The 17,079-nt window shown below is 43.2% G+C and overlaps 1 protein-coding gene across 2 annotated transcripts in view; it reads left to right on the plus strand.

Annotated features, from left to right (window-relative positions):
* Window positions 1-674: 674 nt before the first annotated feature.
* Window positions 675-17,079, plus strand: part of ASPSCR1 (ASPSCR1 tether for SLC2A4, UBX domain containing) — a 95,967-nt gene continuing 79,562 nt past the window's right edge. The window contains exons 1-5 of one of the 2 annotated variants that reach the window (XM_089669847.1): window positions 675-827; window positions 6,448-6,503; window positions 6,612-6,726; window positions 13,571-13,674; window positions 16,330-16,390. In XM_089669847.1, the coding sequence (XP_089525973.1) occupies window positions 738-827; window positions 6,448-6,503; window positions 6,612-6,726; window positions 13,571-13,674; window positions 16,330-16,390 (426 nt within the window). In that variant the 5' untranslated portion in view covers window positions 675-737. The remainder of the gene's footprint in view (window positions 828-6,447; window positions 6,504-6,611; window positions 6,727-13,570; window positions 13,675-16,329; window positions 16,391-17,079) is intronic. The other variant, XM_089669838.1, reaches the window with a different exon arrangement.

A 17,079-nucleotide genomic window follows, 5' to 3' on the forward strand; every position in this document is an offset into this window, starting at 1 on the left:
AACACAGGGGCCCCCATGACTCCCTATTGCCTGGGGGCCCCATGAGATGCTCCTGGTACCTTTCATAAGCTTTTTTGGGTGTGGTTAGAGTGTGGGTGAGGACACGAGGGGCCCCATGATCCCCTATTGCCCGGGGGCCCCCGTGAGTTGTCAGTCCGCCCATATATATATATATATATATATATATATATATATATATATAATAATTGGATCTCAGAAGTCAGCACACACACAGTACTGCAGACACACACGCAGCTCTGTCCTGTTTCTGGTTCCATTCCCATTGTCATTGTGTCATTAAACGTTCCATAGGAAACTGAAATATAATCATCTTCTATAGGAATCCAATAGACATCAGCGCATACGTACAATTACCATAGCACATCTCTGCCAATGAGATGGGGAGAAGCTGGGAGGCGGGGTTTCATCCATGCAATGGGCAGCGACTGGGCGGAGTTAGAGGAGTCCAGAGGCTGTACTGTGGGTGGGGTTTTAGCAGATACACTTCTCGGCAACTGGGCGTGGTTGAGGCGTTTATAGGGCGTGCAGTGGGCGGTGTTGAGGCGTATCGTGGGAGTGGTTGAGGCATGCTAGAGGCGGGGTTTCGGTGTCAGGGCAACCGGTGGGGGCTCGCCTCCGCGCCGCTGCCTCTATCCCGTGTTCCTGGAGCTCCGGCTCTGTGCGGCTTGTTGCCGTTTCAATAAAGTTACTTGAAAGCTTCCGCAGCGTCAGCCAGCATGGCGGCCAGCGGTGCCGGGGTGACGGTGTTGGCTCCCAATGGAAGGCGGCAGGCGGTGAAAGTGACAGCCGGGACCCCTCTGTTACAGGTGGGGGGAGCTGGGGGAGGGGAGAGGATACACACCGCACCCTGTACACACCTCTGATAGGGTGACCACACCTGACATAGGCCCCAGTGCTGCCATAGGTGGCCATAGCTGTGCCAGATGCTCTGTGTTGCCTTTATTCTCCTCCGTGGGGGTGAAATATGTCTTGTGTATATTTTATATTATTTACCGTATATGACATATATAAATAAAACCTAATGTACGTGTATCTCCAGATGGAGCCATTACATTTAGTTCTGGGTGTAGTGGGGGGAAGACTACCACCCCCAGTCAGGTTTGTATGGCTTACTGGGACTCCACTGGTGAGATTCCCCTGACTTCCTGTCCTGGGGACAACATTGTCAGGATAGAAAGTGAGGGGACATATAGGGGGAGGCTGGAGCCGCTGTCTTGCTGTCAGTGTCCCTGTTGTAGGTGGACTCTGACTTTTTATTAGGTGACCATGTTGTCAGAAAAGGAAGTGAGGGGGGATTTCTCCTAGTAGGCACCAGGGAAAGTAAAACCACCTTTTCAGCTCTAAGGACTCCTATTACACTGTTGTGTTCTAACATCAGCTATATAACGGGTCTGTGGTCCAGGGGTCAGCTGTGGCCCATTGCAAGATCTTATTTGGTCCCCTGATGTAAGGGGTGATCCCCAGTATAAGGGGAGACATTGACTGGGACTCTAACATTAGAGGGGAATCTAAAGTAAGGGAAGACTCTTGATAAGGAATTCAATATAAGGGGGGGACTGATTGGGATGCCAATGTAAGGGAGGACTCTGAAAATGAATCCACTGTAAGAGGAGACTCTGATGTAAGGGGGGGACTCAAATGTAAGACGACTCTGATGCAGACTTCACTATAAGGGGGGACTGCGATGTGAAATGATAGTCTGATGGGGCTTTATATGTAAGGGGGGACTCTGATGGGGACTTCAGTGTAAAAGGATAGTCTGATGGGGACTTCAATGTAAGGGGGTCTCTGGAAGGGACTCAAATGCAAGAGAAGACTGTGATGGGGACTTTAATGTAAAGGGGGGACTTCAATGTAAGGGAGGGGGGGGTTGCAATGTAAAATGATAGTCCGATGGGGACCCATATAAGGGGGGGTTGTGATGGGGACTTCAGTGTAAGGGGAGACTGCGATATAAAGGATAGTCTGGTAGGGACTCAAATGTAAGAGAAGGCTCTGATGGGGACGTCAGTATAAGGGGGGGAGCTGCGATGTAAAAGGATAGTCTGATGGCGACTTGTATATCAGGGGGGGACTGCGATATAAGAGACTCTGAAATGGACGCATATGTAAGGGCGGACTGCGATGTAAAAGAAGACTGTAAGGGGGACTCCGAGAGGCACTTCAGCGTAGAGGGGGGGGGGGCTACAATATAAAATAATAGTATGCTGGGGATTCAAATGTAAGGGGGGACTGTAATGTAAGGGAAGACATTGATGGGGATTCCAAAGTAAGGGGGACTTCAATGTAAAAGGATACTTTGCTGAGGACTCAACTGTATGGGGGGCCTCTAATGGGAACTTCAGTGTAAGGGGGGACTGCAATGTAAGAGAAAACTGAAATTTCTCCTAGTAGGCACCAAGGAAAAGTAGAACCGCCTTTCCTGCTCTAAGGACTCCTACTACCACTCTCAGTCAGGTTTGTATGGCTTACTGGGACTCCACTGGTGAGATTCCCCTCACTTCCTGTCCTGGTGACAACATTGTCAGGATAGAAAGTGATGGGACATATAGGGGGAGGCTGGAGCCTCTGTCTTGCTGTCAGTGTCCCTGTTGTAGGTGGACTCTGACTTTCTATTAGGTGTCCATGTTGTCATCAGAAAAGGAAGTGAGGGGGGATTTCTCCTAGTAGGCACCAGGGAAAAGTAAAACCACCTTTCCTGCTCTAAGGACTCCTATTACAGTGTTGTATATGCATCAGAAACGCATCAAAAACACGTGTTCAAAAATGCATCGATTGGAACACGCATAGGTGTGAACCGGGTCTAAGGGTTTATTGCTCGTTCAGTCAGGAGGGTGAGGAATAATATGTAATCGTTATTTTATTTTTGTCTGCAGGGGCCTGTAAAGCATTGCACCAGCAATCAGCAGCTCTCTGGTGCCATGCAGGGCTCCTGCAGATCTGTCGGTATGTCTGCTTGCTCATATGGGATGTACTAGCAAGCAGATGTACTGACAGCAAGAATGAACGAATGAACTGGTAGTTCATTGAGAAGTGCAAGCTGACAGCCACTAAGATGACTGTGATTGAGTGACACTGCCGAGTGGGCGGAGCCCCGCACAGCCTCTTTTTAAACATTTGACAGCTAGCAAGTTGGGTAGAAGATCCCCCGTTGGCTGTCAAAGCAGGGATCAGAGGGGAGCGGGGGCAGTCTGATCATAACATGTTACACGCTGAATTTGGGTTGAACATGTTACGAAAAGTGAACTTCTCCTTTGAAAAGCCTGCAGGTACAAAGCAGCTGGTAATGTGTAGTTCCTAAACAACGGGGTTGATTTACTAAGGCCCGGTTGGGATGCGGAAATGAACAACAATTGCTGTGTTTCCCGTGTAGCAATTGCACCGTGTTCATGTGATCTGCTGTGTCAATTAAATGACACCCTGAATCGGATCGCATGGGTATGAACACCTAGGATAAGGGGTGTCAAACTGGCGGCCCTCCAACTGTTGTGAAACTACAAGTCCCATCATGCCATGCTTGTAACTTTCAATCTTAACACAAGAAATGGATAAGTGAGCACTAAAAGACGCTAGAGCCGCTGAACACCAAAGGTACCAAACAACCTCAAAAACAAATATAAGCAGGGGGTGCAGCTCTATAGAATCATAAATAATTCATGCTTTCCTGCGGTTGCACGAAATGCGTCGGGGAGGAGCTACAGTGCAGTGACGTCACGCCGCCATCGGGACTACGTGGGTCCCGGCGGCCATCTTGGATTATCTGGTCAGTATCTGTTTCTTGTACTCTCATGCTTGCTGGATGGAATAAATCTTTATTATCAAGCAGTATCACGCTATTGGGCCTCCTTTCTTTCTGGGGCCCCTTGTGAGCTTCCTACTACCCACAGAGTCACGTCTAAGGAGGACAGAGCCATGCTTGATAACTGGGTGAGCAGAGCACGGGAATAGACCAGACCACATTCCAGAGGGATTCCTGGATTCAAACCTTAAGAGGGGTTATCTCTTACATGCGCATATTGATTGCGCATCTGGTGAGTGCGCAGTCTTATATTAGTTTAGATATCACCACGTTTTTATTCATGATAGAGATCCTCCTGATCCTCAACACTCAACCCACTTGGATATTGTGGACTGGGCACTCACGAATATTTCTGATTAGTCACGATGCAGTGACATGAATTTATGTGTGGACGTTACTCTTTGCACTTTTATGTGTTTTGCACCATAGTGTGTTATTCACAATAATTAATACACACTGAGACACTTGTTTTTACAGCGATTTTAGCAGTTTATTCATTTATATCTGTCAAATGTCAAACTGGTGACCCTCCAGCTGTTGCGAAACTACAAGTCCCATCATGCCTCTGCCTTTGGGAGTCACGCTTGTAACTGTCAATCTTGCAATGCCTCATGGGACTTGTAGTTTGGTAACAGCTGGAGGGCCGCCAGTTTGACACCCGTGCTCTAGAACTTTAGATTTAAACTGTATCGAAAGCCAAACTTGTGTTGTTTTTTTACTTTTTTTTTTTTTTTTACATTAAGATAAAAAAAACCTTCTGTGTATATCTCCCCCCCCCCCCACCCCAGCCCCCCTAAATACTTACCTGAGCCAATCTCAATCCAGCGCTGTGCCCAAGAACAGCGGCTCTCTCCCTCCTCACAGGACAGAGAGGCAACAGTGGGAGCCATTAACTCCTGCTGCTGTCAGTCAAATCCTGTGACGGGGGTGCAGCAGGCTGGGCCGAGCTGTGCTGTCTGTGTCTATGGACACAAGCAGCGTGGCTCAGGCTTGAGCCCGCAGGTGTGCCACAGTAGGAAATGGCTTCCTGTCATGGCACACCAAGAAGAGGAGGAGCCAGGAGCGCTGGCGGGGGACCCTAGAAGTGGAGGATTGGGCTGCTCTGTGCAAAACCATTGCACATAGCAGGTAAGTATAACATGTTTATTTTTTTTTTTATTACCCTTTGCAATCACTTTTGCAATCCCATCATGCCTCTGCCTTTGGGAGTCATGCTTGTAATTGTCAATCTTGCAATGCCTCATGGGACTTGTAGTTTGGCAACAGCTGGAGGGCCGCCAGTTTGACACCCGTGACCTAATGGCGCGGCACAGTGGCTTAGTGGTTAGCACATCTGCCTTGCAGTAAATGGGTCATGGGTTCGATTGCCAACCATGGTGCCTCCTCCACATGGAGTTTGCATGTTCTCCCTGTGCTTGCGTGGGTTTTCTTCCCGGTGCTCCGGTTTCCTCCCACACCCCAAAGAAATGCTGGTAGGTGAATTGGCTCCTGTCTAAATTGGCCCTAGTATGTGTATGTATGAATGTAAGTTAGGGACCTTAGATTGTACACCCCTTGAGGGTTAGGGACTGATGTGAATGTACAATATATATGTAAAGCGCTGCGTAAATTGATGGCGCTATTAGGGGCGGACTGACAACTCATGGGGCCCCCGGGCAATAGGGGATCATGGGGCCCCTGTGTCCTTGCCCAAACTCAAAAAAGCCTATGAAAAAGGTACCAGGGGCATCTCATGGGGCCCCCTACTGACCCCAGGCCCTCGGGCAGTGCCCGAGTTTCCAAATGGTCAGTCCGCCCCTGGGCGCTATATGAGTACCTGAAATAATGAATAAATAATAATTCCAGTGCGGCCAAAAAAAAAAAAAAAAGGTGCATGCCCCTTTTTTTGCGTTCGGATGCGGTGCGATTTGAGCCATACAAGATGATGGGCTCCAATCGCACCGCACAGAATCCCATGTGATTTGCACAGCAATGCGGTGCGATTCCTGTGCGGATCACATGCGATGAGACTGTAAAACTGAAGAGTGCAAAATCTGGTGCAGCTGTGTATGGCAGCCAATCAGCTTCTAATTTCAGCTTGTTCTATTATACGTTGGCCATAAAACCTGGAAGCTGATTGGATTCTATGCAGAGCTGCACCAGATTTTGCGCTCTCCTGTTTTAGTAGATCAAGCCCAGTATCTTCCTGCCCAGAAATGCTGAGACTTGTAGTTCTAAGGCCGAGGTTCACAGGGCTGGGGAACCCAATGTCCCGTGGAATTCGGTGTCCTCCCTTGGCAGTATATGGACGGTTATCCTTAATAACTTTGCCAACTTATGATTCAGAGGTTGTATCACAATACGGCGAGCAACCGGGGCTTGATTGCGCATAATATAAGTATTTCTTTCTAGTCGTTCCAACAGGATCCGCACTGATGGCGTGCTGCTTCAATGACACTTATTCATTCATTAAACAGCTCAGTTTGGAAGTCATTTCCCCACTCATTGAGGTTTCACCAATATTTGGTAATTGTCCATGTGATTAATTCACAGTCATCTGTTTGCTTCCTTTTTAGCAGTAATGAATCTTCTGGTGATGATGAGTTGCAGATCAGTTATGTTTGGCGTCTGTGTTTTTATAATCGCAGGTGCTGGAAGAGGTCTGCAAGAAACAGAATTTCAACCCCAGAGAATATAACCTAAAGTAAGTTCAGAATTTTTTTTTTTTTAATTATATTTTTGCGCAGTTTGCTTATTTGCAGCACCGTCCTTATCCACAAATGTTCCCATAACCCGAGCCAATACTTTTCAGGTTTCAGAGGACAGTGCTGGATCTTTCTCTTCAATGGCGATTTGCGAACCTTCCTAACAATGCCAAACTGGAGATGGTGAGCTGCTCGACCCAGCGTGCTGGAGCAGAATGTTCGGTGAGGTGTCTTCTGCGTTCTACAAAATATCCTCTCCCTTCCTTTAGATTGTAAGCTCCATAAGCAGGGCCCTCACATTCCTTCTGTACTGAAATGTACTGTAATTGTACTGTCTCCCTTATATTGTAAAGCGCTGCGCAAACTGCTGGCACTATATAAATCCTGTATAATAATAATATATAAATCCTGTATAATAATAATATATAAATCCTGTATAATAATAATAATATATAAATCCTGTATAATAATAATAATATATAAATCCTGTATAATAATAATAATAATATATAAATCCTGTATAATAATAATATATAAATCCTGTATAATAATAATATATAAATCCTGTATTATAATAATAATATAAATCCTGTATAATAATAATAATATAAAGATCCTGTATAATAATAATATATAGATCCTGTATAATAATAATAACATATAAATCCTGTGTAATAATAATAATATATAAATCCTGTGTAATAATAATAATAATAATATATAAATCCTGTGTTATAATAATAATATAAAGATCCTGTATAATAATAATATATAAATCCTGTGTTATAATAATATATAAATCCTGTATTATAATAATATATAGATCCTGAATAATAATAATATATAAATCTTGTATAATAATAATAATATATAAATCTTGTATAATAATAATATATAAATCTTGTATAATAATAATAATAATAATCCTGTTTGTTTTATTTTTCTATGTAGAGGTAAAGGGATTGATTTACTAAAACTGGAGAGTGCAAAGTCTGGTGCAGCTGAGCGTGGGAGCCAATCAGCTTCTAACTTCAGCTTGTTCAATGACAGTGGGTTCACACTATGCGGTGCGGGACACCGCATGTAATTCGCACGGGAACCACACCGCATTCCTGTGAATTACATGCAAATGTCTATTCGGTGCAATTTGAGCCATACACGTAGGGCAGCACAGTGGCTAAATGTAATAAATATACCTTTTTGTGCCATACCATGTGAATTCCCAAAGAAAATATGACAAATAAATAAATAAAATAAAATGAAATAAAATAAAAGCATAAAGTGTCCAATTCAATTTCAGTCTCAGATGTGTCCAATAAAGTCTCAAATGTGTCCAATAAAGCCCAAAATCCAAATTTTCCACTTCAATCTAGTAAGAAGGAATATAATCCTACTTATTCCACGAAAACCTCAAAAAAGAAATAATCTATAGTGCATTACCCTTAAACATATACATAACACTCCAATCCATGCAAAACACAAACCACTCTTGAAATGTGCAAAACACAGAAAAAAAAAATAAATATAATAATAATATATAACTATATATAAACCAAAACCATGATCACTCCAATATTGTGTGCACTCTGTGATCCAACCAACAGTGATGCTAAATACTATTACCCTCTGTGAGTATTCATATGCATAGTCTATACTGTGGAGTCAGACTCTTCCCATTCCTTCGTTTAGGGGTACTCCTCCAAAATCCTCATAAAAGCAAGAAGACTATTAAAATAAGGAACTTCCAGCTCTCTCAATTGCTTTCTCTGTAATAGCTCTGCAAACATTAGCTGAATACCATGTGTAGACAACTAACAAAATGGCCGCGGCGACACTTCCGGTTTGCGTGCGTCTTGACGTCACATCCCCTCACCGGAAGTGTCGGTTGGACACTTTATGCTTTTATTTTATTTCATTTTATTTATTTATTTGTCATATTTTCTTTGGGAATTCATGTGGTATATCACAAAAAGGTATATTTATTATATTGTATTTTCTAGGGAGAAAGTGTGACTTTTTGGTGGGAGTTGAGTCAAGGAGGTTATTTATTTATTGGTTTACAGTAGCTAAATGGTTAGCCCTTCCGCCTGGCAGTACTAGGGTCGCTCGTTCAAATCCCAACCACGGCACCACCTGCCTGGAGTTTGCATGTTCTCCCTGTGCCTGCGTGGGTTTCCTCCGGGGTACTCCGGTTTTCTCCCACACTCCAAAGACATGCTGGTAGGTGAATTGGCTCCTGTCTAAATTGTCCCTAGTATGTGTATGTATGAATGTGAGTTAGGGACCTTAGATTGTACGCCCCTTGAGGGTTAGGGACTGATGTGAATGTACAATATATATGTAAAGCTCTGCGTAAATTGTTGGCGCTATATAAGTACCTGAAATCAATACACTTTGTATGGCTCACATTGCATCGCATCTGCACCAAAAAGGTGCAGGGCTCCTTTTTTGTTTTCTTTTTTTTTTTTTTAAATCCGCACCTGAGAGCAGCCATGCCATGTGATTTCTGGCAATCGCGTCGCGTTTTGCAATCTGTTTCAGGGTGTTGTTAATTTATTATTGACACCCGCACCAGATCACATGAACGTGATTCGATTGCAATGCGGTGCGGGAAACTTACTGCATTCACAGCGTTTCCCGCACCGCATTGGTGTGAAACCTGGCTGAAGCTTTGACAAGAAAAACTGGAAGCTGATTGGTTTCTATGCACAGCTGCACCTGATTTTGCACCCTCCAATTTTAGTGCCCGGTCATACCAGTGCGATTTAGGAATTGAAATTGCATCTAATTTATTTATTTCAGGTATTTATATAGCGCCGTCAATTTACGCAGCGCTTTACATATATATTGTACATTCACATCAGTCCCTAACCCTCAAGGGGTGTACAATCTAAGGTCCCTAACTCACATTCATACATACACATACTAGGGACAATTTAGACAGGAGCCAATTAACCTACCAGCATGTCTTTGGAGTGTGGGAGGAAACCGGAGTACCCGGACTATGCAGAGCAATATAAAGCAGCATGCTGGTACTCACGGGAGAGATCTGTATTGTTTACATACAGACCTCTCCCCTACCAGTGGGACCTGGTGATCGACAGCTGTAGCCGCCTACCCAGAAATGCAACATCACGTGTATACAGTGGGGATCGAAAGTTTGGGCACCCCAGCTAAAAATTTGTATTAATGTGCATAAAGAAGCCAAGGAAAGATGGAAAAATCTCCAAAAGGCATCAAATTTCAGATTAGACATTCTTATAATATGTCAACAAAAGTTAGATTTTATTTCCATCATTTACACTTTCAAAATAACAGAAAACAAAAAAATGGCGTCTGCAAAAGTTTGGGCACCCTGCAGAGTTAATATCTTGTACTGCCCCCTTTGGCAAGTATCACAGCTTGTAAACGCTTTTTGTAGCCAGCCAAGAGTCTTTCAATTCTTGTTTGAGGTATCTTTGCCCATTCTTCCTTACAAAAGTCTTCCAGTTCTTTGAGATTTCTGGGCTGTCTGTCACGCACTGCTCTTTTAAGGTCTATCCATAAGTTTTCAATTATGTTGAGGTCAGAAGATTGTGAAAGCCATGGCAAAACCTTCAGTTTACACCTCTTGATGTAATCCCCCGTGGATTTTGAGGTGTGTTTAGGATCATTATCCATTTGTAGAAGCCATCCTCTCTTTAACTTCAGCTTTTTTCACAGATGGCATCAAGTTACCATCCAAAATTTGCTGAAATTTTATTGAATCCATTTTTCCTTCTACTCGTGAGATGTTCCCTGTGCCACTGGCTGCAACACAACCCCAAAGCATGATTGATCCAACCCCATGCTTAACAGTTGGACAGAGGTTCTTTTCATTCAATTCTGTGCCCCTTCTTCTCCAAACGTACCGTTGCTCAGTCCGGCCAAAAAGTTCAATTTTAACCTCATCGGTCCACAGAACTTGTTTCCAAAATGCATCAGACTTGTCTATATGTTCATTTGCAAGTTCAAACGATGATTTTTGTGGTGAGGACGTAGAAGAGGTTTTCTTCTGATGACTCTTCCATGAAGACCATATTTGTACAAGTATCTCCTTATAGTGGAATAGTGTACCACAACTCCAGTGTCTGCCAGATCTTTCTGGAGGGATCGTGCAGTCAAACGTGGGTTTTGAATTGTTTTTCTCACAATCCTGCGAGCTGTTCTGTCTGATATTTTTCTTGGTCTTCCAGATCTTGCTTTAACTTCCACTGTTCCTGATGACTGCCATTTCTTAATTACATTCCGAACAGAGGATATTGACATCTGAAAACGCTTTGCTATCTTCTTATAGCCTTCTCCAGCTTTGTGAGCGTCAACTATTTTCAGTTTCAGTTTTCTAGACAACTGCTTAGAAGAACCCATGGTGCTGATTGTTGGGGCAAGGTCAGATGAGTCTGGGCATTTAAAACCTTTGAGATTGACATCACCTGGTCTTCCCAGACGATGATTGAGAACAATCCATGACACTGGCAGGTCTCAGCTTGGCAAAGGGGGCAGTGCATGCTATAAATTCTGCAGGTTGCCCAAACTTTTGCAGACGCCATTTTTTTGTTTTCTGTTATTTTGAAAGTGTAAATGATGGAAATAAAACCTAACTTTTGTTGACATATTATAAGAATGTCTAATCTGTAATTTGATGCCTTTTGGAGATTTTTCCATCTTTCCTTGGCTTCTTTATGCACATTAATACAAATTTTTAGCTGGGGTGCCCAAACTTTCGATCCCCACTTTATATATATGTGATTTTGCGCAGCCCTGCTGCCCTGTAGCAGTATTCATACCCCTTGAAATTTTATCCATGTTGTCATGTTACAACCAAAAATGTGAATGTATTTTATTGGGATTTGATGTGATGGACCAACACAAAGTGGCACATAATTGTGAAGTGGAAGAAAAATAATTAATGGTTTTCAACAGTTTTTACAAATATGTGAAAAGTGTGGCGTACATTTCTATTCAGCCCCCCCGGAGTCAATACTTTGTAGGACCCCCTTTTCCTGCAATTCCATCTGCAAGTCCTTTTGGGGATGTCTCTACCAGCTTTGCACATCTACTGTAGATAGTTAAATTTTTGCCCATTCTTCTATGCAAAATCGCTCAAGCTCTGTCATATTGGATGGAGAGCGTCTGTGAACAGCAATTTTCAGGTCTGGCCACAGATTCTCAATTGGATTTAGGTCTGGACTGTGACTGGGCCATTCTAACACATGAATATGCTTTGATCTAAACCATTGCATTGTAGCTCTGGATGGATGTTTCGGGTCGTTGTCCTGCTGGAAGGTGAACCTCCGCCCCAGTCTCAAGTCTTTTGCAGACTCTTAACAGGTTTTCTTCTAAGATTGCCCTGTATTTGGCTCCATCTGTCTTCCCATTAATTATGACCAGCTTCCCGGTCCCTGCTGAAGAAAAGCATCCCCACAACATGATGCTGCCACCACCACCACCATGTTTCACAGTGGGGATGGTGTGTTCAGGGTGATGTTCAGTGTTAGGTTTCCGCCACACATAGCGTTTTGCTTTTAGGCCAAAGAGTTCAATTTTGGTCTCATCTGACCAGAGCACCTTCCTCCACATGTTTGCTGTGTCCCCCACATGGCTTCTCGTAAACTGCAAACGGGACTTCTTATGGCTTTCTTTCAACAATGACTTTCTTCTTACCACTCTTCCATAAAGGCCAGATTTGTGGAGTGCACGACTAATAGTTCTCCTGTGGACAGATTCTCCCACCTGAGCTGTGGATCTCTGCTGCTCCTCCAGAATTACCATGGGCCTCTTGGCTGCTTCTCTGATGAATGCTCTCCTTTTCCAGCCTGTCAGTTTAGGTGGACGGCCATGTCTTGTTAGGTTTGCAGTTGTGCCGTACTCTTTCCATTTTCGGATGATGGATTGAACAGTGCTCTGTGAGATGTTCAAAGCTTGGGATATTTTTTATAACCTAACCCTGCTTTAAACTTCTCCACAACTTTAGCCCCGACCTGTCTGGTGTGTTCCTTGGCCTTCATAATGCTGTTTGTTCACTAATGTTCTCTAACAAACGTCTTCACAGAATAGCTGTATGTATACTGAGATCACATGACACACAGGTGGACTCTACTAATTAAGTGACTTCTTAAGGCAATTGGTTCCATTAGATTTTAGTTAGGGGGTATCAGAGTAAAGGGAGCTGAATACAAATGCACATCACACTTTTCAGATATTTATTTGTAAAAAATTTTAAATACCATTTCTCATTTTCCTTCCCCTTCACAATTATGTGCCACTTTGTGTTGGTCTATGACATAAAATCCCAATAAAATACATTTACATTTTTGATTGTAACATGACAAAATGTGGAAAATTTCAAGGGGTATGAATACTTTTTCAAGGCACTGTAAGTAACTTTAATGCAGAAGAGACAAAGTATGTCTCTTCTTCATTAAAAGTTCTGCCTGTTCGCCCATCTTTAATTCTGTAACATGTTCCCATAGGCACAGCCCTGCACGCCACCCCCCTCCCCCTGACAGAGAGTACAGGGAGAAGTCTCCCTGTACTATCTGTCAGATGTGAAACCCGCACAGCCGGGCGGGGCTCCGCCCACACAGCCGTGTCACTCATTCACAAAGTTCTGTGAATGAGTGCCTACAAGTCCCGGCAGCCTTAGCGGCTGTCAGCTTGTAGTTTTCGTGTGTTAGTTCATTGAAGCTTCCTGTCAGAATATCTGCTTGACAGTACATCCTGTACAGCAAGCAGATATTCTGACAGGCCTGCAGGAGGCCTGCATGGCATCAGCGATCTACTGATCATTGGTGCAATGCTTTGGACAAAAATAATAAATGCTAATTTTTTTTTTTGTTCTTCAAAAAATGTGCATTTATTATTTTTGTCCAAAAGTTGAATTTATGCTTTAAATCTGATTTACATCAGAATGTAAACACTGTAATCTCTGCACTGTTTTATTGTCTAAGCCAAAATGTGCAAAAAATGAAGCACTAGTGTTATTTGCAGCTACAGTTGTAAGGCTCACAAATGGGCTGGATGAATTAACACTTCTGTTCTGTTTCAGAAAGTCCGTGTAGCCATGCAGTTAGAAGACGGGACGAGGTTGCAGGATGAGTTTCAATGCAGCAAGACACTCTGGGATGTCCTGGTCTCTTTCCCTCAAACTAAGTAAGATCCAGGAACAATGTATCTTAAGTATTGGATTGGTTTTTAATTTAAAGAGGAATTCCAGCTTAGGGCTCATGTACACTGCAGCTGATAAACTCACGTTCAGGAGCTGTTCAGCGTTTTTTTCAGCAGCCCCTGAACTCTCCCTAATGTTTTCCTATGAGTCCATGTACACATCGTCGTTTACAGGCAGTTGGGTTTACAGTCGTTTTTTTGAACACAGAAAACTTGCATTCAGCAGTAGATTTTATCAGCGTTTCAAGCTAACCGCGTTTATAAGCATTTGTGTTTGAAATTTTTTTTTAACTCTTCCATTTCCAGATGCTGTCCAGAGCCTTTTTTCATCATAAAAATGCATGCAAAGCGTTTTTCCGGTACTCAAACGGACCCGGTACACCATACTTTAAGGTTTTGCATAAAAGAAAATATGTTAGACATCGCTGCAATAATTTCTGCACAGAAATGAGCTGGAACACATCCAAACACCACAAAATAAAATGCTAATCTCAACACATACTACTCTCTCTGCTTCTGCTTTCTCTATTTCTCTCAATGTCTGAAATAGTTAATTTTTTGCTGTTTTTAAGTGCATTCTGGGCATTTTGGAAGGTCTCATGAGGTTATCTTTAAAAAAAATGCTTCTAAACACAAACGCTCATAAGCACGGTATGCAAACGCGGCTAAACAGACGTTTTTTAACCTACGTTTTCCAGCTGTCAGTTTGCATTGTTCAGAAGTGTTCCGTGTACATGGATCCTTGGATTTAACTACCCTTCAAACTACCCCCCCCCCACCCCCACCTGACACCTGTGCTAACTGACCTGTGTAAGAAAGTTTTTTGTATACTCTATTTTCAGGTTGCTCTGGTCCAGTATGGCCTGAAATTAGGTTCCTTTTTTACTGCTTTCTTAAACAGGATGGTTAGCATAGTTGTTAGGAGGAGTAGGGGGCAGTTTTAGGGCTAGTTAGATGTAAGCTGGAATTCCACTTTACGGCAAAAGCCCTAATCAAGCCTTATTATCATGTTTCATGTAGAGTAGTATAAAATTATAGAAAGAGAATTGCAAAACCTGGCTCTGGATTAGGAGTCTTTTGGTAAAACCGGAGGATGCTGGTCCACAGTTTCATAAATTAATCCTTTAGAGAAGGGTTGTCAAACTGGTGGCCCTCCAGCTGTTGCGAAACTATAAGTCCCATCATGCCTCTGCCTTTGGGAGTCATGCTTGTAACTGTCAATCTTGCAATGCTTCATGGGACTTGTAGTTTGAGAACAGCTGGAGGGACGCCAGTTTGACACCCATGCTTTAGAGCTTTAGATTTAAAGTGTATCTAAAGCCAAACGTGTGTTGTTGTTTTTTTACCTTTTTCTGTCAATCTTAATCAGTCAATCTTAATCCAGCGCTGTGCCCAAGAGCAGTGGCTCTCTCCCTCCTCACAGGACAGAGAGGCAACAGTGGGAGCCATTAACTCCTGCTGCTGTCAGTCAAATCCTGTGGTGAGGGAGCAGGGGACAGGGCCAAGCTGTGCTGTCTGTGTCTATGGACACAAGCAGCATGGCTCAGGCTTGAGCCCGCAGGTGTGCCACAGTAGGAAATGGCTTTCTGTCATGGCACACCAAGAAGAGGAGGAGCCAGGAGTGCTGGCGGGGGACCCTAGAAGTGGAGGATTGGGCTCCTCTGTGCAAAACCATTGCACATAGCAGGTAAGTATAACATGTTTATTATTTTTTAAAAAATTACCCTTTCAAATCACTTTTAAGCTTTGAAATAAAGAACAAAAAATGGATTGGTGATCACTTAAATAAAAAAATGCAGAATTGAAAAACAAAATTAGCTTTTGCTGCAATACTCACCACCTCTGTGTCATTGTCCCCTTCTTTCCTCTTCTTGACAGCAAGGAAATGCCATCCTAGGAACAGATAAGTTGCTTCCATGTCCAATCTAGTGGTTGTATTACTAGTACATTGTTGCTAGTGACAGGATCACTAGTGTGACATGGCCTAAAAGGTCAATAGTATAGTCATGCTGTTCTAGGTGCATCTGGCCATGATCTGTATAGAGTTTGTATGGCCTTCCTTTGGGTCCCTGGGATTCCTCCTGCAATCCAAAAATATGCTGGTAAGTTAGCTGCCATCACAGTTGGCAATTGGAACATTGGATTGCAAGCTTCTGTTGGGAGACAGGAAATGATGAATGGTTTTGTTTCTAATTTAAAGTGCAGTGTAATTTGCCAATATATATATATATATATATATATATATATATATATCTCAAATATGATAACCCAGCCAGGGGTGGACTGACCATTTGGAAACTCGGGCACTGCCCGAGGGCCCGGGGTCAGTAGGGGGCCCCATGAGATGCCCCTGGTACCTTTTTTATAGGCTTTTTTGAGTTTGGGCAAGGACACAGGGGCCCCATGATCCCCTATTGCCCCCCATGAGTTGTCAGTCCGCCCCTGAACCTAACAGTTAATTTATGAATTTACCTCAAACTTTCACTCATCTGAATTCTGATTGGTTCCTGTGGGTCAGCATTCTCTATATTGAAAAGGCTTGGTATTTTGTCAAGTTTTGGTAATATTCCTGGCTCTGCGTTGCACATATAAAGTGGTGCTGTCTGCGTTTTGAGGTTTACGGCTGTTTGTATTTTGCAGGGTGTGTTTGGACGAGGTTCCTCCTGGAAGCGTCGCCGTATGTATTTATATGCGAGATGAGGTAAGGCAATGCACAGAGTGGCGAATTCTGTAATCCAGACAGCTCGTTAATGATTCATTGACTCCGGCGCTTTCAGCTCGCACCTCTTTACGTCCCTCAAAACTCAGCGACTGTTGCATCAGGGTAGACGCAAAGACCGCCACCTGCACACTTTGATGTGGCAATAAAAATTCACCTTTAAGTGGGAGTTAAAACAAAAATACAAATGACTTCACTGGCATGTGACATTATAGTCTGCACATCCAGTAGTTTTCCTAAATGGCCAGGCCACCCAAATGGGATGTTTTCATTTTGGATAGATGCTAGCGGATTGAATCACTCAAACATATAAGTGTATAACATCATAGACCCACGTAGAGTGCTGTTTTTTAGTATGACAGCTTTTTTACGATTGGCCCCCTGCTTTGCGTTTTATTTAGTTCGAGCAGAGTTCTTCTTTAAAGTCAATCTGTAGGTACGTGGCAGGTCTAGTTTTTATAGCCAGGCCACCCAAATCTGCTAGGTTTACACACCAAATTTTATATCTCCAGGGGACTCAAATGGCATGACGTCTGTTTGAGTTCCTACCTGCACCCACCCGCCAAAGCCATTAGGGCGGTATGTTAGCTTTAGTTACAACAACATTGGTGCGCTAGTTTTGCACATGTTGAGTCATAAGAAGCAATAAGGTGTTCCACATCCTAAAAGCA

This window comes from Staurois parvus, unplaced genomic scaffold, assembly GCF_062004578.1.
Source record: "Staurois parvus isolate SC_StPar_1 unplaced genomic scaffold, SC_StPar_1.0 ptg000003l, whole genome shotgun sequence".
NCBI lineage: Eukaryota > Metazoa > Chordata > Amphibia > Anura > Ranidae > Staurois > Staurois parvus.